This window comes from Hyla sarda, chromosome 5 (assembly GCF_029499605.1).
Source record: "Hyla sarda isolate aHylSar1 chromosome 5, aHylSar1.hap1, whole genome shotgun sequence".
NCBI classification, from domain to species: Eukaryota; Metazoa; Chordata; class Amphibia; order Anura; family Hylidae; genus Hyla; species Hyla sarda.
In genome coordinates, this window is record NC_079193.1 from 127,576,391 (window position 1) to 127,599,680 (window position 23,290).

Genomic DNA, 23,290 nt, shown 5'->3' on the forward strand with positions numbered 1-23,290 from the left:
CCTACTTTACCATAAGAACTGTGAACTTATGGAACAGTCTACCTCAGGAACTGGTCACAGCAGGAAAATTTAACAGCTTTAAAACTGGGTTAGATACATTCCTGGAACAAAATAACATTAATGCTTATGAAGAAATATAAAATCCCATCCCTTCCCCAATATCGCGCCACACCCCTACCCTTCAATTCCCTGGTTGAACTTGATGGACATTTGTCTTTTTTCAACCGTACTAACTATGTAACTATGTAACTTCAGCATAATTGAAAATCTATGGATAGACCTTAAAAGAGCAGTGCGTGACAGCTAGCCAAGAAATCTCAAAGAACTGGAAGACTTTTGTAAGGAAGAATGGGCAAAGATACCTCTGCCATCTGTGAAAAAGCTGAAGTTAAAGAGAGGATGGCTTCTACAAATGGATAATGATCCTAAACACACCTCAAAATCCATGGGAGATTACATCAAGAGGAATAAACTGAAGGTTTTGCCATGGCCTTCACAATCTCCTGACCTCAACATAATTGAAAATCTATGGATAGACCTTAAAAGAGCAGTGTGTGACAGACAGCCCAGAAATCTCAAAGAACTGGAAGATTTTTGTAAGGAAGAATGGGCAAAGATGCCTCAAAAAAGAATTGAAAGACTCTTGGCTGGCTACGAAAAGCGTTTACAAGCTGTGATACTTGCCAAAGGGGGCAGTACAAGATAATAACTCTGCAGGGTGCCCAAACTTTTGCAGACACCATTATTTTTGTTTTCTGTTATTTTGAAAGTGTAAATTATGGAAATAAAATCTAACTTTTGTTGACATATTATAAGAATGTCTAATCTGTAATTTGATGCCTTTTGGAGATTTTTCCATCTTTCCTTGGCTTCTTTATGCACATTAATACAAATTTTTACCTGGGGTGCCCAAACTTTTGATCCCCACTGTAAATGAGTTTGTGATGTTGTAAGCATGCAATATTCTAGAAATCACAGACTTGGAATGACCAACTGCTCTTGCTATGGCTGATTGGGTCACCCCTTTGGCCTTCATCTGGACAACCTGCTGCCAGAGGGTTTCAGTCACTTAGGAACGGCACACCATTTTTGCAAAGTCAGAGAAAACTGGAAGGTTTGTCAGATCATTAATGAAATTAACAGTTGCCAGATTAACACCAATAACTTGCAGGTATCTGAAAGTGTTTTCTAATTTTCATCAGTGTTCTTTTTCAATTATTTCATTCACATTTTTATTCTGTGCTTTAGAATAAATACAATTTATGAAATAAGCTTAATAAGTACTGCTATTTTACTCACGTTAGGATATATTCACATAAGACTACACTATGACCTTGACATTTAGGAAATTGTGTGTTGTTAATGTGTTGTTAATTTTGATCTCCAGTGTAGTTAGGATTCACCCCCTCTAATTTTAATGCTAGTCGTAAAGGAGCATGAAGCAGTTAAGGTGAGTTTTCATGGGAAAATCAGCTGGGGCTGAGTAAGAGCAAGGGTGAATAAAGCACTAGATTTAATCTGAGTAGTGGAGCTAGCAGTCTACATGTTTTTTTCACAACAAACACAATAATCTCTTGCACTACAACAATCAGCATTGTGAAATTAGAGGTAAAGAAGATCCAAAAATAGTCCAGTAACCTTCCAGGCAATATAAATCTTCAATCTCTTCACAGTAATTAGCAGAATTCAGAATTCCATTTACCATATATTTTAACCTCTAGCTTTCACAGTATAGTTTGGTTTAACACAAGGGATTATTAAAATGTAAAAACAGACAGAAAACTTGATGGTTTGTTTTTATTTGTAACATAATTAACAAAAAATACTTGGTTGTATTTGCATCAATACTTAAATATTTCTGTGATCCTTTCATAATTACATGATGGGCTCAAGAATAAAAATAAATATCTATAAAATAATATAGTTTGCAGTCTGTTAAGATATACAGTTTAAATTATACACCATATATACAAACTATCTAAGGAAATGGAAATACAGTAAAAATCTGTGTGAAATAGCAAAGAAATTGATTAAAAAATATACAAACACAAAATAAAACAAAGCAATAAATATAGTTTTAACTACAAAATAGGTGTTAAGGACGGTGTAGTCATAATCTCAACATCTATATATATATATATATATATATATATATATATATATATATATATATATATATATAAAACTCAATGTATGTGTGTGTGTGTATGTTCCACAATCACGTCCAAACGGCTAAAGATATTAACATGAAACTTGGCACACATGTTACTTATATGTCAACAACAAGCATAGGATAGGTAATTTAACCCTTAGTCACCCCCATTTGCCAGGGTTGGGGTTTTTGTTTAAAGTCCCATACAAGTCTATGGGAAATATATGTTACTGCATAACTTCCAAACAGCTGGAGATATTTCGATAATACTTGGTCACATGATACTTATATATCCACTTAAAATATAGGATAGTTCATTTAACTCTTAACTACCCCCATTTGGGAGGGTCAGGGTTTTTGTTTAAAGTCCCATGCAAATCAATTGGAAATGTATGTTCCCACATAACGTCCGTACGGCTGGAGATATTTCAATACCTGGTACACATATTACGGGTCGGGATAGGAGGTCGAGATAGGAGGTCAGGATATGAGGACGGGATAGGAGGTCGGGATGGGAGGTCGAGATATGAGGATGGGAAAGGAGGACTGGATAGGAGGTTGAGATAGGAAGACGGGATAGGAGGTCGAGATAGGAAGACGGGATAGGAGGTCAGGATAGGAGGACGGGAAAGGAGGACAGGATAGAAGGTCAAGATTCAAGGTCGAGATAGGAGGACAGAATAGGAGGACAGAATAGGAGGAGGGGATAGGAGGTCGAGATAGGAGGACAGGATAGGGGGTCAGGATAAGAGGTTGGGATATAAGGACAGGATATGGGGTTGGGATATAACAACAATATGCAAGGACGGGATATGAAGTCAAAAGCTTCCTCCTTTGTTTATTTTAACAAGGATTAGGAAGGAAAAACCGGGCAACACTGGGTACTCAGCTAGTACAGTATAAAATATAGTGGGTGATGTTGAAATTAAACAATATGATGTAAGAATATGTGTAAAATGGTACATGACCAGCTCTATGAGACAGAGTGACACATCTTAATCTTAACAAACTATGTATAAATCATAGAAGCTTAATCTTGAGACAGACGCTTTCTTATAAAGTATCCAACCAACTTCTGAGGTCTTTGCTGGTACTCCACCAAGACATCATGAGGACTGCTGATCTGGTCTCCATTCAGGCGATTCAAAAGCGTGACACAAACAACCGCAGCTGAAATGAAATGATTACTCACCTTTTGCACAATCACATAAAAAGCAGCACTGGCATTTTTTAACCCCTTCCCAACCTGGTGAATGTAGATTTTTTTTCTTATGGTTTTTTCTTTCCTTCCCCCTTTCTAAGAAACATAAACTTCTTATTTTTCCACCAACAGAATCGTATGAGAGCTTTTTATTGGTACCCTTCAGTACCATATAATTTGTAGTGAAACAAGAAGAACATAAGTGATGGGTGAAATTGAAAAAAAAAAAAAAAAAAAACAGCAATTGCGAAGAAGTGTTCCAGAAGTGGTCAGAAAAGCGTATGCGGCCAAAGCAAGAAAGTTATGGAAGTTGCAGGACACTCTGTTTACATAACTCGGGGAGTTAAGTAAACAGTGGCTTGTGGGGCTGCACTGTTTTTTACAATTCCTTTGCATCAACGTTTTCTAACCCCCTTGTAGTTCTATTTGGTTTTTGATCATTTTTTATTCTTTTTTTTTTTTCTGGCAAAATCAGCAGTTCTGGCATAGTTTTTCTGTTTGTTTTTATACTTTGAACATTCCTGCACAAAAGTAATACCAAATACCAAATATATTCACTTTTTGATTCACTTTGTTTACATTTTAATTGGAGAGATTTCTTTTTACATTAACAGTAAACTAAAACCATTTATAAAATTAAATGCAATACTACTGTACTGCTCTGATCTGTTTAACCCCTTAAGGACTGGGCGAATTTTTGATTTTGTGCTTTTTTCCACCACACCTTTTATTTTCCATCAATTTGGGGGGGGGGGGGGGTTCCTTTTTATGCCGTTAACCGTACAATTAAACTGGCATGTTATCTTGATTGTTTAGGTTGGTACAATTATAACAATATTCAATTTGTACGGTTTTCTTCAAGGTTTACTGTTAAAAAATTCTAAACTTTGTATAAAAAAATGTAAAATAACCAAGCTGTTCAAGGACTTCTTTTATGCTGTGATCTTTTGTCTTTATCGGTACCATTTTGTTATTCACCTTTTTTATTTATCACTTTTTTCTGTTCATATATGTTTATCAATTTTTTTAATTTACTAATATTTTTTCTAATGTTACAATTCATGCTTTTAGAATTTTGATAATGTTGAGAACTGTAGTTGTGAAACAAGTGAGGAATTAGAGATCTCTGTGTCATGGAATGTGTTAATATACCAAAATATTAGTGTTATGATTCGGCTAGCTGGATGTGGATCCTCTGTGTCAGCGAGGGATTGGCGTGGACCGTGTCGGTGGACCGGTTCTAGGTTGCTACTGGTATTCACCAGAGTCCGCTGCAAAGCGGGATGGTCTTGCTGCGGCGGTAGCAACCAGGTCGTATCCACCGGCAACGGCTCAACCTCGCTGACTGCTGAGAAGGCGTGGGACAGAAGGACTAGACAGAGGCAAGGTCAGACGTAGCAGAAGGTCGGGGCAGGCGGCAAGGTTCGTAGTCAATGGTGATAGCAGAAGATTTGGAACACAGGCTTTGGACAACACTAAACGCTTTCTCTGGCACAAGGCAACAAGATCCGGCAAGGAAGGGAAGGGGAAGTGAGGTTAAATAGACAGGGAGCAGGTGGAGGCTAATTAGACTGATTGGGCCAGGCACCAATCATTGGTGCACTGGCCCTTTAAATCTTAGAGAGCTGGCGCGCGCGCCGCCTAGAGAGCGGAGCCGCGCGCGCCAGAACGTGACAGCCGGGGACCGGGGCGGGTAAGTGGCTTGGGATGCGATTCGCGAGCGGGCGCGTCCCGCTATGCGAATCGCATCCCCATCGTGAATGTCAGTGCAGCGCTCCCGGTCAGCGGGTCTGACCGGGGCGCTGCAGAGAGGAGAACGCCGCGAGCGCTCTGGGGAGGAGCACTATCACTGATCTGAAGAAGGGGGCGTTGTCCCCCGAAACGCGTTATCCTGTTTACTTTGCTTTATTCTCAATAAATCCTTCTTTTCGACACTGGAAACTACAGGATTTTTTTTGCATAATTCCATGGTACTTTCTCCAGGTTTGGCAAGCCCTTTCCTGAACCCTTGGCTCGGCAGCTGTCTCCAGCATTGTTTACCCTGCTTGGTGGGTTGATACACGAGTTTTCCACTCGCTCCAGATGAGCACCTATTACCTACGGGCAACCTGTGCCCACCTGCCTCTACTTCATCATTCCTTCTTTAGGCACCCCCCGCCGGTCTTTACTTTTCTCTTCAAATACATATTCTACAGACATGATGGGAGTTTTAGCTTTAGAATAGCTGGAGAGCCACTTGAACCAAGGTTATTGGTGGGGGTCCCAGCAATTGGATCTCCACCAAAAAAATGGGCTGCTTATTCTAGAATGCCCGGGCCTATTTTTGATTCCAGTCCGGCCCTGCCTGTAAGTCACTTATATCATTGTGTATTCTCTTGACTGTGTCCCATCAGTGCTGTAGTCACTGATATCTTTGTGACATGTATGTTGCCTTTCTTTCCTTCAAGGAATGTATAAAATACATTTGCATATTAATACAGAGGAGTCGAAGTCGGAACATTTATCTACCGACTCCACAGCCCTGGTTTCTACACAGTGCAATTTTCGTTAAAAATTACACTTTATCTTTATTCTGTCTGTAGGTCCATATGGTTACAAGAATACCCAATTTATGAAGTTTTATTTTATTTTACAACTTTAACTCCTTGGGGACAGCACCCGTGGCTAATAGCACGCGGCACTGATCGTGGTGCCGCACGCTATTAACCCTTTAGACGCGACGTTCAAAGTTGAACGCTACGTCTATAATGAAAGTAAATCACTGCCGGTTAGCTCAGGAGGCTGTTCGGGATTGCCGCGATGAAATTGCGGCCTCCCGAACAGCTGTAAAGACAGCAGGAGGGTCCCTACCTTCCTCCATGCTGTCCGATCGTCGAACGACTGCTCAGTGCCTGAGATCCAGGCATGAGCATTCAAGCGGCAGAATCATTGATCAATGGTTTCCTATGAGAAACCATTGATCAATGTAAAAGATCAGTGTGTGCAGTGTTATAGCCCCCTATGGGAGCTATACCACTGCAAAAAAAAGTGAAAAAAAGTGAATAAAGATCATTTAACCCCTTCCCTAATAAAAGTTTGAATCACCCCCCTTTTCCCAATTAAAAAAAATAAAAATGTGTAAATAAAAATAAACATATGTGGTATCGCTGTGTCCATATTATAACAATATATTGTGAATTAAACCGCACGGTCAATGGTGTACGCGCAAAAAAATTCCAAAGTCCTTAATAGCGTATTTTTGGTCACTTTTTATATCATGAAAAAATGAATAAAAAGTGATCAAAAAGTCTGATCAATACATAAATGGTACCACTAAAAACTTCAGATCGCGTCACAAAAAATGAGCCCTCATACCACCCCATACGCAGAAAAATAAAAAAAGTTATAGGGCTCAGAAGATGACAATTTTAACCCCTTCAGGACGAAGCCCATTTTGGCCTTAAGGACCGGAGCGTTTTTTGCACATCTGACCACTGTCACTTTAAACATTAATAACTCTGGAATGCTTTTAGTTATCATTCTGATTCTGAGATTGTTTTTTCGTGACATATTCTACTTTAACATAGTGGTAAATTTTTGTCGATACTTGCATCCTTTCTTGGTGAAAAATCCGTAAATTTGATGAAAAATTTGAAAATTTTGCATTTTTCTAACTTTGAAGCTCTCTGCTTGTAAGGAAAATGGATATTACGAATACATTTTTTTTTGGTTCACATATACAATATGTCTACTTTATGTTTGCATCATAAAATTGACGTGTTTTTACTTTTGGAAGACACCAGAGGGCTTCAACGGTCAGCAGCAATTTTCCGATTTTTCACAAAATTTTCAAACTCAGTATTTTTCAGGGACCAGTTCAGGTTTGAAGTGGATTTGAAGGGTCTTCATATTAGAAATACCCCATAAATGACCCCATTATAAAAACTACACCCCCCAAAGTATTCAAAATGACATTCAGTAAGCGTTTTAACCCTTTAGGTGTTTCACACGAATAGCAGCAAAGTGAAGGAGAAAATTCACAATCTTCATTTTTTACACTCACATGTTCTTGTAGACCCAATTTTTGAATTTTTACAAGGGGTAAAAGGACAACATTTTTACTTGTATTTGTAGCCCAATTTCTCTCGAGTAAGGACATACCTCATATGTCTATGTAAAGTGTTCGGCGGGCACAGTAGAGGGCTCAGAAGGGAAGGAGCGACTCTTTTTATTTTTAAAAAGGGTAATAGCAGAAAATATCCCTTAAAAATTTGAAGCCCAATTTCTCCCGATTCAGAAAACACCCCATATGGGGGTGAAAAGTGCTCTGCTGGCGCACTACAGGTCTCGGAAGAGAAGGAGTCACATTTGGCTTTTTGAACGCAAATTTTTCTCTGGGGGCATGCCGCATTTAGGAAGCCCCTATGGTGCCAGGACAGCAAAAAAAAAAACACATGGCATACCATTTTGGAAACTAGACCCCTCGGGGAACGTAACAAGGGGTTAAGTGAACCTTTATACCCCACAGGTGTTTCACGACTTTTGCATATGTAAAAAAAAATTTTTTTTTTACCTAAAATGCTTGTTTTCCCAAAAATTTTACATTTTTAAAAAGGGTAAAAGCAGAAAATACACCCCAAAATTTGTAACACAATTTCTCCCGAGTACGGCGATACCCCATATGTGACCCTAAACTGTTGCCTTGAAATAGGACAGGGCTCCAAAGTGAGAGCGCCATGCGCATTTGAGGCCTAAATTAGGGATTGCATAGGGGTGGACATAGGGGTATTCTACGCCAGTGATTCCCAAACAGGGTGCCTCCAGCTGTTGCAAAACTCCCAGCATGCCTGGACAGTCAACGGCTGTCCGACAATACTGGGAGTTGTTTTGCAACAGCTGGAGGCTCCGTTCTGGAAACAGTGGCGTACCAGACGTTTTTCATTTTTATTGGGGAGGGGAGGGGGGCTGTGTAGGGGTATGTGTATACGTAGTGTTTTTTACTTTTTATTTTATTTTTTGTGGTAGTGTAGTGTAGTGTTTTTAGGGTACAGTCGCACGGGCGGGGGTTCACAGTAGTTTCTCGCTGGCAATTTGAGCTGCAGCAGAAAGTTTGCGGCAGCTCAAATTTGCAGCCAGATACTTACTGTAATCCTCCGCCCATGTGAGTGTACCCTGTACATTCACATTGGGGGGGGGGGACATCCAGCTGTTGCAAAACTACAACTCCCAGCATGCCCGTTGGCTGTCGGTGACTGCTGAGAGTTGTAGTTTTGCAACAACTGTAGGCACACTGGTTATGTATCACTGAGTTTGTGACCTAACTCAGTGTTTCACAACCAGTGTGCCTCCAGCTGTTGCAAAACTACAACTCCCAGCATGTACGGTGCATGGTGTACGGTGACTGCTGAGAGTTGTAGTTTGCAACAGCTAGAGGCACACCGGTCGTGAAACACTGAGTAAAAAAAAAACTCTGAGTTTCACAACCAGTGTGCCTTCAGCTGTTGCAAAACTACAACTCTCAGCAGTCACCGACAGCCAACGGGCATGCTGGGAGTTGTAGTTATGCAACCACCAGATGCACCACTACAACTCCCAGCATGCACTTTAGCTGTTTGTGCAAGCTGGGAGTTGTAGTTATACAACAGCTGAAGGTACACTTTTCCATAGAAAGAATGTGCCTCCAGCTGTTGCAAAACCATAAGTCCCAGCATGCCCATAAGGGAATGCTGGGAGTTGTGGTGGTCTGCCTCCTGCTGTTGCATAACTACAGCTCCCAGCATGCCCTTTTTGCATGCTGGGAGCTGTTGCTAAGCAACAGCAGGAGGCTGTCACTCACCTCCAACGATCCAGACGCTGCAGGTCAGTCCCGCCGCCGCCGCTGCTCCTGGGGCCCCGATCCCAACATTAACGCCGGGGATCGGGGTCCCCAGCACCCGGGGTGCACGTCCCACACCCGCTCACGTCCTCCAGAAGAGGGGCGGAGCGGGTGCGGGAGTGACACCCGCAGCAGGCGCCCTGATTGGTCGGCCGGTAATCCGGTCGACGAATCAAGGCGATCGTGAGGTGGCACCAGTGCCACCTCACCCCTGCAGGTTCTGGCTGTTCGGCCCCGAACAGCCAGTAATTCCGGGTCATCGGGTCACTGGAGACCCGATTGACCCGGAATCGCCGCAGATCGCTGGACTGAATTGTCCAGCGATCTGCGGCGATCGCCGACATGGGGGGGCATAATGACCCCCCTGGGCGATATGCCAGGATGCCTGCTGAACGATTTCAGCAGGCATCCGGCTCCGGTCCCCAACCGGCTAGCGGTGGGGGCCGGAATTCCCACGGGCGTATGGATACGCCCTCGGTCCTTAAGGACTCGGGATGCAGGGCGTATCCATACGCCCTATGTCCTGAAGAGGTTAAACGTATAAATTTTCCTGCATGTAGTTGTGATTTTTTTCAGAAGTACAACAAAATCAAACCTATATAAGTAGGTTATCACTTTAACCGTATGGACCTACAGAATAAAGATAATGTGCCATTTTTACCGGAAAATTTACTGTGTAGAAATGGAAGCCCTCAAAATTTACAAAATTGCATTTTTTCTTCAATTTTGTCTCACAATGATTATTTTTTCTGTTTCGCCATAGATTTTTGGTAAATGACTGAAGTCATTACAAAGTAGAATTAGTGGCGCAAAAAATAAGCCATCATATGGATTTTTAGCTGCAAAATTGAAAGGGTTATGATTTTTAAAAGGTAAGGAGGAAATAACAAAAGTGCAAAAACTGGAAAACCCTCCGTTCCCAAGGGGTTAAAAAAACATTATAACTACATGCACCAAAATTAATATGCTGAAAATTGTCATCTTCTGACCCCTAGAACTTTTTTTTTATTTTTTCACATATGGGGCTATATGATGGCTTATTTTTTTCCGCGTGATCTATTTTAATGGGACTTTTTAATCGCTTTTTATATGTTTTTTATGGTATATGAAGTGATCAAAAATGCACAGTTTTGGCATTTTTTTATGTGTACGCTATCGACCGTGTGGTTTAACTAACCTTATATTTTGATAGTTCGGACATTAATGCACTGTGTAGAAACGGAAGCTGACAAAAATTACACACAAGTTATTTTCAATTTTGTCCCACAAATAAATATATATTTTTTGGTTAAAGACTACAATTATGCAATTTGTTGCTTGGGAAAATGTTACACTTACCTCGCAGACCACTTATATTGCACATTGCTGCAAACACTGATGACTCCATCTCAATGTTTCTTATCCCAGCTTCATAGGCTGCCTTCAAGTACTCCATTTTCTCCTCTTCTGTGTAGGAACAGATTGCTCCATCAAGACGTGCTTGACCTTTTTAGAAAAAGACAAAGCTCAGATCACTTATTTCATACTAAAATAATAACTCAAAGACTAATCTGTATCTAAAATAGTGATAAAAAATGCAGTTACATGTGGTTTAAACACAGTACAACACAATCTATCAACCTGTTTAAATCAGTTTTCTCTTCTCATTTTTGATCTTTTCTTGTTATTTATTACAGTTCTAGTAAGCATACCCCAAGTATCAGCTGCAGTTGTGTTTCCCACAAGAAATTAAAATGTCATGGTGGGAAACAATCAAGACCCTGTGGGTCCAGTTACAAAGCCCATACAAGGAAAATCTTTTACAATAACATAATTTATTTTTTTTTTTTTTAAATGCCACTTCAGTTTTTGCCAGTGCCATTCAAGTGGTACCAGTCAAGACTTTGCATGTCAGGTTGAGTCCTGCAAGTAGAATAAAGTCAATAGTCAGCTCACCTCCCCGGCCTTTGCACGGATCAGCACAGACCAGGTGTGTAGAGGTCTCAAACAAAGAAGGATGATGTAGCAAGGTAGATGAAAGATTCCTGATTTATTTGTAGAAAATTAAAAGCAACGTACAGAAATGTGCATAGTGGGCTAACCCCTCTGGATACATTTCAAACAGACACCCGCTTTTTTTTGTTATTGCTGATGAGCAGAAATAACAAAAAAAAGCACATGTCACGTTCACACCATAAACTTGCTTCACAATAATGAAATAGAAGTTTGGACAAGTTTATAAATACATCCTATTTTTTAAATGTATACATCACACTTATAATAGTAAAAACCATATATCTGCCAACTGTACCTGATGCTTTATTTAATGCATATAATGCAATAACAATTATTTCCGTATATTCAATCTTGATGGTTCAGCTGTATCTAATGTGAACTGCCAGAAAGCCTCCCTGTTAAGGAGCTTCTTGTGCAGATCAGCATGATCACCTGCTGAGTTGGTGAATGAATGCATTACATGTTTTTACATGTTCTGCAGCATGACCTCCCACATTTGTAAAAACCTTGATGTTGTAACCAAGTGTTGGATCTGGAGGTACCGCTTTCTTAAGTCTTATCATCTCTCCAATGGGGATTGCCTTGATAGTGTGTTTTGGATGATTACTGTCTGCTTGTAAAAGTGTGTTCCCCGAAATGGGTTTTCCATACGATGTAGACTGTACTTTTGAACCCAGTTTGGCGGTAACGTAACATCCAAAAATGACACTGTGTCCAAATATACTTCATGGGTGGATTTTAAATTAAAAATATTAAGAAGGGAGATAGTTACAAAGAGGCAGCGCTCATCAACTTCTTAACAGTAAAAATGGGGTGGGCAGTATTATCTACTCAATGGACTCTCCTGGTGTACATGGGGGGGCCACTGTATATGCTTAAGCGGCGCCCCACGACACCTAGAGCCAGGTAAGCAGAATTTATTATCCCCTTCCTCTCATTTAGAGATCCACTACAACGAGGAGGGCGCAGTTCCAATTTCCCAGATGGTCAGCATCTCAATCCAGGCACAATTAGAAATACAAAACATAAAAACAAAGAACTGGCACTCAGAAAGGGGACGATATTTTGAATTATAATTAGACAGACAGGGGTATTAACTCACTCCTCAGTGGGGGGACCAAATCATAATATATTGTACCCCCCTCAACGTCCGCTTATCTCTGGTTCCTTAGGTCTGTGGTTTGGCTGAATTACAGCAGACCGATGTTTAAAGGTACTGGAGGTGTCTGTGGTAGGGAATGGTTTATTATTTAAAATAGATTAAAAAAAAAAAAATTCAAGTGCTAAAAGGCAATGTGTTTCGGAGAGATTAGCACATTCACCCCCCTTCCTCAGGCCATACATCAAAACTATATTTGGCCACCTATATACAGTATACACATACTCACACATGCCATCAATTAGTTCAGTTCCCCCTTCTCCTTCCGGTGGGCTTCGCTGATGCCGCTGAGGCATGCAAACTTCCGTCTCCCTGTAGCGCCTGTTACACTCCACTGAAACCTGTCATTATTACCTGTATCTTTGTTTATCTGTAATATCGCCCAGTGCGCTCCACAATGGCACACATAGCAAGCCATCACCTCACCTTATGTACTTCCGTTCTTTTGGAATGAATCGTGCGCTCCACCGTAGTTCTGCGTCACTTCCGGTGATGTGGAATGCACAATGTGCTCCACTCCGTCGCTCACTTTTGCTCATATGGAGCTAGCCACGTGCAACAGTGGCCTCCACTGGTCCAGAAGGGACCTCCGTTCATGCTCAAAGTCCTCCTTGGAACAGAAGATAACGCAGAAGATTGTGGAAGAACCACAGTACGGAATGGGACCAGGTAAGTATCGGTTAGTGCAGGTGAAACTGATGACAGATTTCCTTTCAATCTATAAAAATTAAAGGACAACTGTAGTGGAACACTTTTATATATGCCCATCGCCGGGCCTCAAAAATAAACAAAATAAACTCATACATACCTTCCTACGTGCCCAGGTTGGTCCGGCACAGGCCTCACGGTCTGGCAGTGCTGACCTCATTTAACTTCCTGGGGACGGGGATGCCGCAGAGCCGTCGGCGTATCACCGGCCGCAGCGATGTCCTGCCCTGGCCTGTGATAGGCTGAGCCCACTGTCATGTAAGGAGCTCTGGCCGTAGGAACGGGGGCTCGTAGGAAGGTATGTATGAGTTTATTTTTGGGGCGCGGGCATATATAAAAGTGTTCCACTACATTTGTCCTTTAACAATAAAAACACTTGTTTTTAAATTTCAAGACTAATAACATTTTTCTTTTTCTGCTGATGGGAGCTGAATTTTAATTTATTTTTTATTTTTTGCTGGACAAGCTGTCATTTTTTATTATCATTTTGGGGGCACAAAACCCACTAATCACTTTTATTTAAAACATTTTTTAGATGAACAAAAAAACACAAATTCTGCCATTAATATTTGCGCTCCACTCTGCCGGACATTCGACGCTCACTTTTGCTCATATGGAGCTAGCTACGCTCAACAGTGGCCTCCACCGGTCCAGAATGGACCTCCGTTCATGCTCAAAGTCCTCCCTGGAATAGAAGATAAGGCAGAAGATTGCGGGAGAACAACAGTACGGAACGGGAACAGGTAAGTATCGTTGTCATCAGTGTCACCTACACCACCTGTCTGTACCAACAGGTTAGTGCAGGTGAAACTGATTTCCTTTCAATCTATAAAAATTAACAATAAAAACACTTTTAAACTTCAAGACTAATAACATTTTTCTTTTTCTGCTGATGGGAGCTGAATTTTTATTTATTTTTTATTTTTTGCTGGACAAGCTGTCATTTTTTATTATCATTTTGGGGGCACAAAACCCACTAAATTTTTTTTAACATTTTTTGGATGCACAAAAAACACAAATTCTGCCATTAATATTTGTTTATTTATTTTGTTTTGGCATTAACCATAGTTTTATAGTATAGGTTCTTAAAATTTAAGTAATACCAATTAGGTGTATGTTATATACTGTGCTTTATCGTTTGGCATAATGCATTTTAACGATTTATGGGGTTTTTGTTATTTTAATTTTTTTATATCACCTACATTTTTTGACCAAGCCCTCTAAGGAGAAAAATATATCCAGCATTTGTCAGATGTGGATGAAAGGATGCTTTTTTTTTTTTTTTTTTTTTTTTACATCTAACAAGCCTTTGACCTTTTTTTCTCTGTGTGTTTCGGATGCTTTCCAGTCTCAGGGTGAGCTGATTATCTTACTGTGTTGAAGCCCTCTAAGAGGTTAATAGGTTGGTTTAGTGCAGAACCACTACCAGTGTTTTGTGGAAGATCAGTGGTCTCCATTTGATCTTTGTTGTTTGTTTGTTGTCCCATCCTGTATCTAGGATCCCTCGCAGGTGACTGTGTGGATCACCTATTAAGGGACTTATCTTGTGACCTCTTGGATATATGAGATAGCATGTGGACCTGTAGTATTTAGAATGCCCTATCACCATTAGGGTTATCCCCATCTCTACATGATGATGGAAATCTGTTAAATTCGGGATATAGTACATACACTTATATCCTGATATTAATTGAGCCTAAATGTGTTATATTTGCTTGATAGACTTTGGATTTATTCTGGATTCTTAGTGTCCTGTATTTACTTTTAGTTACCTTAGGGGTAAAAAATTTGATGTGTGTATTGTAATATTATATTTTGACATTTTCTACATATTCTTCCTTTGAACACTTGCAGATCCCAGCTCTTCCATTAGTATAAGGAGAGTTATTAGGTATCTGGGATCGCCTTTGTTAGGGCATCAATCTTGCTGTGCAGGGCCGATTCTGCCTATAGGCAAAACAGGCAGCCGCCTAGAGTGCCCTCTTGATGGGGGTGCCACTCTGCCCGCTGCAAGAAAGTTAGTAGCCAGCCCGCATCCGAAGCACCTGCTGCTCATTCGAAGCACCCACCCAGCCAGCACCACGTCACACCCCCTAACCAAATACCCACCCAGGTACCATAATAATCTGCATTCTTCAGCCTGGAGGAGCGCAATGCCAGCTCTGAGGCAAGCAGGTCAGGTCTGTCCAGCATCCTGCCATTCATCCGCCTCAACCCCCTCGCCCTTCCAGAGCGATTCACTACCGACAGTCGATGGGGGCTTGTGTGCAGATTCTTACAGCATGTGTAAGTGCATCATTGTGTATGTTTGTTACAAAGTGTCACCCTAGTAGTAAGGAGATTAGATGTGAAGGAGGTTTGTTACAGTGTATCACCCCAGCAGTAAATAGATTACATGAGGAGGAGGTTTGTTACAGTGTGTCATTCCAGTAATAAGTAGATTACATGAGGAGGTGGTTTGTTACAGTGTGTCACACTAGAAGTAAGAAGATTACACAAGTAGGAGGTTTTTTACAGTGTGTCACCCCAGTAGTAAGGAAAATACATGGGAAGGAGGTTTGTTACAGTGTGTCAACCCACTAGTAAGGAGATTACATTGGGGGCAGGGGGGGGGTTGTAACAGTGTATCATCCCAGTAGTAAGGTAATTACATGAGAAGGAGGGTTGTTACAGTGTGCCACCCCAGTAGAAAGGAGATTACATGAGGAGGAGGTTTGTTACAGTGTGTCACTCCAGTAGTAAGGAGATTACATGAGGAGTGGGATTGTTACAGTGTGTCACTCCGGTAGTAAGGTAATTACATGAGGAGGGTTTTTTTTTACAGTGTGTCACCCCAGCAGTAAGGTGATTACATGAGAAGGAGGTTTGTTACAGTATGTCACCCCAGTAGTAAGGAGATTACGTGAGGAGTGGGATTGTACTACCCCAGTAGTAAGGTGAGGCGTGTCAAAGAGCGGCAAAATTAGCTTTCACCAAGAGTGGTAAAAATCCTTGCACCAGCCCTGTTGCTGTGTTAGGCAGGGGAGAAGGGAAATGGAGGAATAAAATAGGGCTACACTATCCCTCCATCTTATCAACTAATTACTATCCCTACCTATCCTTGGTTATACCCATATTCCCTATCTGTGTACAACAAGGGCTTTATAATAGGCCATTGGTAACGCTATTTTAAGTTTGCTTACCCAGGGGCATTGTAGAAATGTTTTTTTTATTTTTTTTTATCTACTGGTGCCAGAAAGTTAAACAGATTTGTAAAAATCTTAACCCTTCCAGTACTTATCAGCTGCTGTATGCTCCACAGGAAGTTATTTTCTTTTTAAATTTCTTTTCTGTCTGACCGCAGTGCTCTCTGCTGACATCTCTGTCTATGTCAGGAACTGTCCAGAGCAGAATAGGTTTGCTATGGGGATTTTCTTAAACTCTGGTCAGTTCCTAAAATGGACAGAGATGTCAGCAGAGAGCACTGTGGTCAGACAGAAAGGAAATACAAAAAGAAAATAACTCCCTGTGGAGCATATATCAGTTGATAAGTACTAGAAGGATTAAGAAGTAATTTACAAATCTATTTAACTTTCTGGCACCAATTGATTAAAAAAAAAAATGTTTTCCAGCGGAGTACCTCTTTAAATCTTCTTGGCATGGAGTTTACCAGAGCTTTACAGGTTGCCATAGAGTTTTCTTCCTCTCCTCCATGACGACATCACAGAACTTTTGGATGTTACAAACCTTGTGCTCCACCACCTTCCATTTGTGGATGCCCCACAGATGCTCAATAGGGCTTTGGTCTGGAGACATGCTTGGCCAGTCACCTTTAGCAAGGCAGTGGTCGTCTTGGAGCTGTGTTTGGGGTCATTATCAAATTGGAATACTGCCCTGCAGCCCTGTCTCCATAGAGAGGGGTCATGCTCTTCTTCATTATGTCACAGTACATGTTGACATTCATGGTTTCCTTCATGAACTGAAGCTCCCTAGTGCCAGCAGCAATCATGTAACCCCAGACCATGACACTGCCACCATGCTTGACTGTAGGCAAGACATACTCGTCTTTGACTTTACAACATCTGAACCAGTAAGTTTATCATCTCATTTTGGGCTACGTAGTAAAGCGGTCAATTCGCATCTCTCTGTACATGCACACTTATACACAGAGATATCTTTCAGTCTCTGAGTAGGACAACCCACATGACTACTTAGCCTAGAATGAGCAGAGATTTACATGGCTAAAAAGTTTTCTTGGTAATTTCCTTATACAATATAAACAAACAATATATGAATCTGCTCAGGTCCTTCTGCTCTTTAACATGATGCCTGCAGATTGGATTGCTTTTATGATGTGATAGATTACCTTTAAATCAATAAGAATAACTTAAACAGAAACATTACACAAACCTTCATAAAAGTCCAAAGTGCACATAGTATTTCCAATGACTGTATTAAACTCATTGATTTCTTTACTGCATTGAACCAGCTCTTTTGCTAATTCACTGTCCAGTTCTGTACTGCGGACTACTGTCTTCCCAAGGACTATCTGTTCAAACTCAGGTTTAAAACAAGGATTCACAGACTGGCTTGTAATCACCACAGATCCTGGATCGATGCCTAAATGAGAAAAACAACAGATCTTACAGAAGCTGGGAAAAGTTGGGTTTTATTGTTTAATGGTAAAACCATGATTTGTTAAAAAATGGCACAAATATAAAACAGAAGGCCATAGAAATAGTCAAGTATCAATTAAATAGAACACAACTAGGCAGCTCTAAATATGAAACTTATTTGCCTATCCTAGTAGGAAGCAAGTTGAGAGACAGTGCCCAATGTGAGGAAGCAAATAAACAGCAAATAAAACCCTATCCTGCAGTGAAAGAGGCATAAACTGAACACAAATGTACAAATGACACAAATTTTCTTTCATAATTTAAACATAGTTTAGACCACACCTTCACAGTGACTGCACTAAAAAGATAGAGGCGAGTTTGCAACCCAGCATAGTCACTACACAGTGTACAGAACCCAGAGAGCTGCTCACTGGGCATTGATGGTACTGCAGCTCTGGCAAATAGAGGTAGTTGGCACCCCACCAATTGAATATTGATGGCCTATTCTAAAAACAGACCATGAATAAGAAAGCCCTGGAAAACCCCACTAATGACCTGTCAGAAACTGATATTACCTAACACCAGAATCCTCATGACAACACTTCTTGTACTCTGGCTGTTTTCAGTCTTGTCCCCCTGGCAATTAAATGATCATTGCCATTTGCAAAAACTTTCATAGTGTGGGATCAATACCATTATCGTTTTATTGTGTAAGTCATCAGAAACATGGCAATACCTATTATGTATAGGTTTTGGGATTTGTTTGTCTTGACCTCATAGGCTGCCATACTAGGCAGACAGGAGGCCATCAGCTAGCCTCCTGCTGTTATGGCAAGGAACTGGACCCCGTAGTGTCACTGTTAAGGAACAGCGGGAGCCCCCTCCCCCTTCAATCCCATAGATGTTGTGTCTATTGGGTTAATGCTGCGGAGATCGGTGCGATCCTTGTCGCAACAGCTGTGGCGGGATCCCAAGTGTCAATCACATCATGCTGCGCAGGATAGCGCTAGGAAGTATGTATATGTCCAGATGCATTAACATGTCCGTAGCTGGGACATATGCATACATCTTGGGGCGGGAAGGCGGGTGACACTTATTAAAATGGTACCTTCTGGTTCCATCTGGATCTGTCGCTCTGGTGAGGAGATAGCTTTATTTTTCAGACTATGCAAATGAGAAGTCTGGGGCATAGGTGGGGCTACAATCCAGGCCTCGGGCATGGTGACGTTAGCACCGTTCAGCACTCTGCCCAGCTAATTAATATTTACTTCACTCCCACAAAGCAAAACTAAAACTCCCAGCATTAAAGGGGTACTCCGGTGAAATCAACTGGTGAAAGAAAGTTAAACAGATTTAAAAATGACTTCTATTAAAAAATCCTAATCCTTCCAGCTATGCACCTCTGTAGTATTCAGCAGCTAATAAGTACTGGAAGGATTAAGATTTTTTTTTAAATCTTTTTTTACAAATCTGTTTAACTTTCTGGCACCAGTTGATTTAAAAAAAAATAGTTTTCCACCGGAGTACCCCTTTAATATTGAAATAATATTAAAATGCTTACAGTACATTAACACTAGATGGCACTTTATACATTACTCACGTTAGTTCTCTTATCAAGAAGTTATGAAGTATTTCAAAGGGAAGACACAAACCCCATAGTCTCTAAGTGTACAGATATGGGCAATTCAGCTGTAACACCTTAAAGGGGGTTTTACCATGATCCGTTTTCCACAGCAAACTTAATATTTTTTTGGGTTGAATGCAATTAAATGCAGACCTAACCTTGTCTCTGTCTTCTTTATATCCACTTCCCTTTTCATATGAAAATCTGTGTTGTGGGTGGAGCTCCTGACTGTCACATGATTTGCTTAATTTCCCAGCAGTCATTAGTGTAAATGCTCATTTCTGTGCTGCATAATCTAAGTCATCTATCAGAAGGATCTAATCTTCACAATGGTAACATTATCACAGTGTACAGTGTAATTTGTGAATTATATCCTTCCCTTCCCCTCCTGCCAAGTGAATTTAGTGTTGCAGACTGTATTATAGAAGCTAGTGCCGGAAGAAGCACTCTTGAAGTGTGAAACGGAGCTTTTGCCTCTTGTATCCTCCCCACACTCTTTCCCTCTCCCTATGTTTTTATGTGAGTATTTATTCATGCAATAAAGCAAGAAAACGAAGACGGTGAGTTGCCTGTTTTTTCCTTTCTCTATACAACTGTACATAATGTATATTTACCTTATAATGGTGAGTGAATTTTCAGTCAGACAGCGAGTCTTCCTCATAGTTAAGTATGTAAGTAATGTTAATGCAGTGCAGCAGCTATATGCTGCAGTCTATTTGGCTGTATATTCACTGTGCGTGAGGTGATTTGAGCATGTCTGACCAGAAAACTGCCTACAGGATAATATGTCATGGCAACATGTTATAAACAAGAGAGCAGCCAACCTATATTGTTTCGGATACCCATCAAAAACAATAGATTTTTGATAATGACTTTCGATATTTACTTAAATATGTTCAAATTTAAATAATGTATCAGTTTAGACCAATTTATCTCCTACCCCATTAACCCCTTAAGGATGCAGGGTTTTTCTGTTTTTGCATTTTCATTTTTTCCTCATCATAAATCATAACGCTTTCAATTTTGAACCTACAGACCCATATGATGGCTTATTTTTTGCGCCACCAATTGTACTTTATAATGACATCAATCATTCCACCACAAAATTTACGGCTAAACCAGAAAAAAAATATTTGTGGGGCAAAATTTGAAAAAAAAAATGCCATTTTGTAATGTTGTGGGCTTCCGATTCTATGCAGTGCACTTATCAGTAAAAATGACATCATATCTTTATTCTGTAGGTCCATACGGTTACAATGATACCTAATTTATATAAGTTTTATTTCATTTTACTACTTATAAAAAAATTATAACTACATGCACCAAAATTTGTATGTGTAAAATTGTCCTCTTCTGTCCTCTTCTAAGGGCTCATTTTTTGCACCGTGATCTGAAGGGGACTTTTTGATCACTTTTTATACATTTTTATAGGGTATACAAAGGGACCAAAAACACGCAATTTTGGAATTTTGAATTTTTTTACATGTACGCCATTGACTGTGCGGTTTAATAAACATTATAGTTTTATAGTTAGGACATTTACACATGCGGCAATACCACATGTTAATTTTTATTTACTTTTTTTCTTTAATGGGAAAAGGGGATGATTCAACACTTCCTCATTGCAGACACTGATCAATGCTATGCTTTGCATTGATCAGTGTTATTGCTTTAGCCTGGATCCCAGGCATTGAGCAGCAGAGTGACAATCGGACGGCGGGAGACAAGGTAAGAAGTCTCCCGCTGTCCTCTCAGCTGTTCTGGACACCGCTATTTCACTGCAGCGGTCTCGAACAGCCCACTGAGCTAACTGGCAACAGCAATCTCCTGTTTTATACCCCGCAATCAACTTTGACTGCGGCGTCTAAAGGGCTAATACCGAACATCAGCCCAATTGTCGATGTCAGGTATTAGCCGTGGGTCCTGGTTGCTAATAGCAACAGGGACCTGCTGGGTTTGAAGTGCGCTCAGCCCCTGAGTGCACTTCACATATCGGGAGCCGGAGAAGGCTGTAAATATACGTCCTGCATCGTTAAGGGGTTAACCCCTTCCCGCAAATAGACTTATATTTATATACTCTGCGAGCTTCCGGTGTATAAAGCGTGCTCAGCAGCTGAGTGTGCTTCATACCCGATGAGTCCCGGTTGCTATTAACAACTGGGACCCACATCTCATGCCGGACATTGCAATCTGGCATTTAGACGCCGCAATCAACATTGATTGCCACGTCTAAATTAAGTAAATCCCGTTCGCCAGCTAGCTCAGTGGCCTTATCGGGACTGCGGCGACAAAATTGTAACACTCACGTTCCTGAAGACAGGAACTCCAGTGGATGTGGATCCACTGGACCTGTGTGGCAGATGACTAGGACCATACCAGTGAGCGGAGTCTAAGGTGCTGCTGGTTTTCACCAGAGCCCGCCGCAAAGTGGGACAGACTTGCTGCTGCAGATGACACCCAGGTCGCTACCCCTGGCACGGCTCAACCACACAGGCGGCTGAGGAGATGCGAGGCACAGGAGGGATAAGGCAGCTCGTAGTCTGGATAGCAGAAGGTCAGGGCAGGCGGCACAGTAGCGTGGTCTAGACGTAGCAAGAGGTCAGTAGGCAGGCGGCAGAGGAGCAAGTTTGAGTCACAAAGCAAGAGATCAGATACATGGCAAGGCAATAACAGGAATGCTCTCTCTCAGGCTCAAGGCAACAAAGATCCAGCAGGAAACTGAGGAGGGTGGAGGAATTTATAAAGGAGCCACAGGTGGATTACACTAATGAGCGTACTGGCCCTTTAAAACTTAAAGCTCTGGCGGGTGCGCCCTAGGGGACGGGGACACGCGCCGGAGCAGAGAAGCACAGGTGGAGGAAGGAGAAACACCCGGAGAGTGACGGACTGGGGATACAGCAGGCAAGGGGACCATGCGCTCACGGCCAGCGTGTGTGGCCGGAGCGCATAACGTAACAAAAATTATGGCATCCTGATCAGCTGAGAGGACTGCGGGAGGTCTCTTACCTTCCTTCTTGCCGTCCAATCGGCGCTTCAATGCTGCAGCGAGCCATGGCAGGTTGTAACAATGAAGTGCTGATAACACTGATCAATGCTGTTCTGTGGAGAAACATAGATCAGTGTATGCAATCTAAAGATTGCATGTAATAGTGCCCTATGGGGACTTAAAAAAAAAAATGTGCATCACCCCTTTTCCTGATAAAAGTTTGAATCACTCTCCTTTTCCCAATTTTTTTTATAAAAATAATGTAAAAGAAAAACAAAACAAACATATGTGGTGCCGCCGCATAAATAAAATGTTAATCCACCTGATCAAAGGCTTAAGCGTAAAAAAATACCAAAGTCCAGAAACAGGTATTTTTGGTCACTTCTTATGCTAGAAAAAAATTAATAAATGCAATCAAAAGGTCACATCAAAACAAACAAAAATGTTCCTGATAAAAACTACAGATCACAGCGCAAAAAAATTAGTCCTTATATATCCCTGTATTAAGAAAAATAAGGCTAGCTTCAGACTACCGAATTTCCGCCTTCAATTCCGCTTGCTAAAATGTATAGTGTAGTGAATGAGTTTCCGTTCACAAATTCACACTTCAGAATTTGTGAAGCGGAATTTGTGAATGGAAAATCCGCTAGCCGCACTCGGAATCTCCAGGCGGAAATTTTCTGCACAGAGATTCCGTAGTCTGAACTTAGCATAAAAGTGTTATATGGGGTCAGAAGAGGACAATTTTAAGCATACAAATTTTCTTAGAAAAAGTTATCATTTTAGCAGTAAAGTAGTAAACTAAAACAAAACCTATGGGTATAATTTTATTAGGTATAATTTTAATCGTATGGACCGAAAATAAGGATAATGTGTCACTGTTACCAATATGGGAACTAGGTAGAAACGGAATCCCAGAAAAGTTGCAAAATGGTGTTTGTGGTGTTTTTTTCCCCCTCCAAAAATTTTTTTGTTTCTTTCACTGTACATTTGGAGGTAAAATGAGTGATGTCATT

At 40.9% G+C, this 23,290-nt stretch overlaps 1 protein-coding gene across 4 annotated transcripts in view; it reads right to left on the bottom strand.

The window, feature by feature from the left end:
• Positions 1–1,720: 1,720 nt before the first annotated feature.
• The window catches only part of UPP1 (uridine phosphorylase 1), a 113,209-nt gene continuing 91,639 nt past the window's right edge, over positions 1,721–23,290 (bottom strand). For 2 of the 4 annotated variants that reach the window (XM_056520254.1, XM_056520253.1), the window contains exons 6-8: positions 17,459–17,668; positions 10,546–10,692; positions 1,721–3,322 (exon numbers count right to left, since the gene is read on the bottom strand). In XM_056520254.1, coding sequence (XP_056376229.1) covers positions 3,183–3,322; positions 10,546–10,692; positions 17,459–17,668 — 497 coding nt within the window. In that variant the 3' untranslated portion in view covers positions 1,721–3,182. The remainder of the gene's footprint in view (positions 3,323–10,545; positions 10,693–17,458; positions 17,669–23,290) is intronic. The other 2 variants (XM_056520257.1, XM_056520256.1) reach the window with 2 other exon arrangements.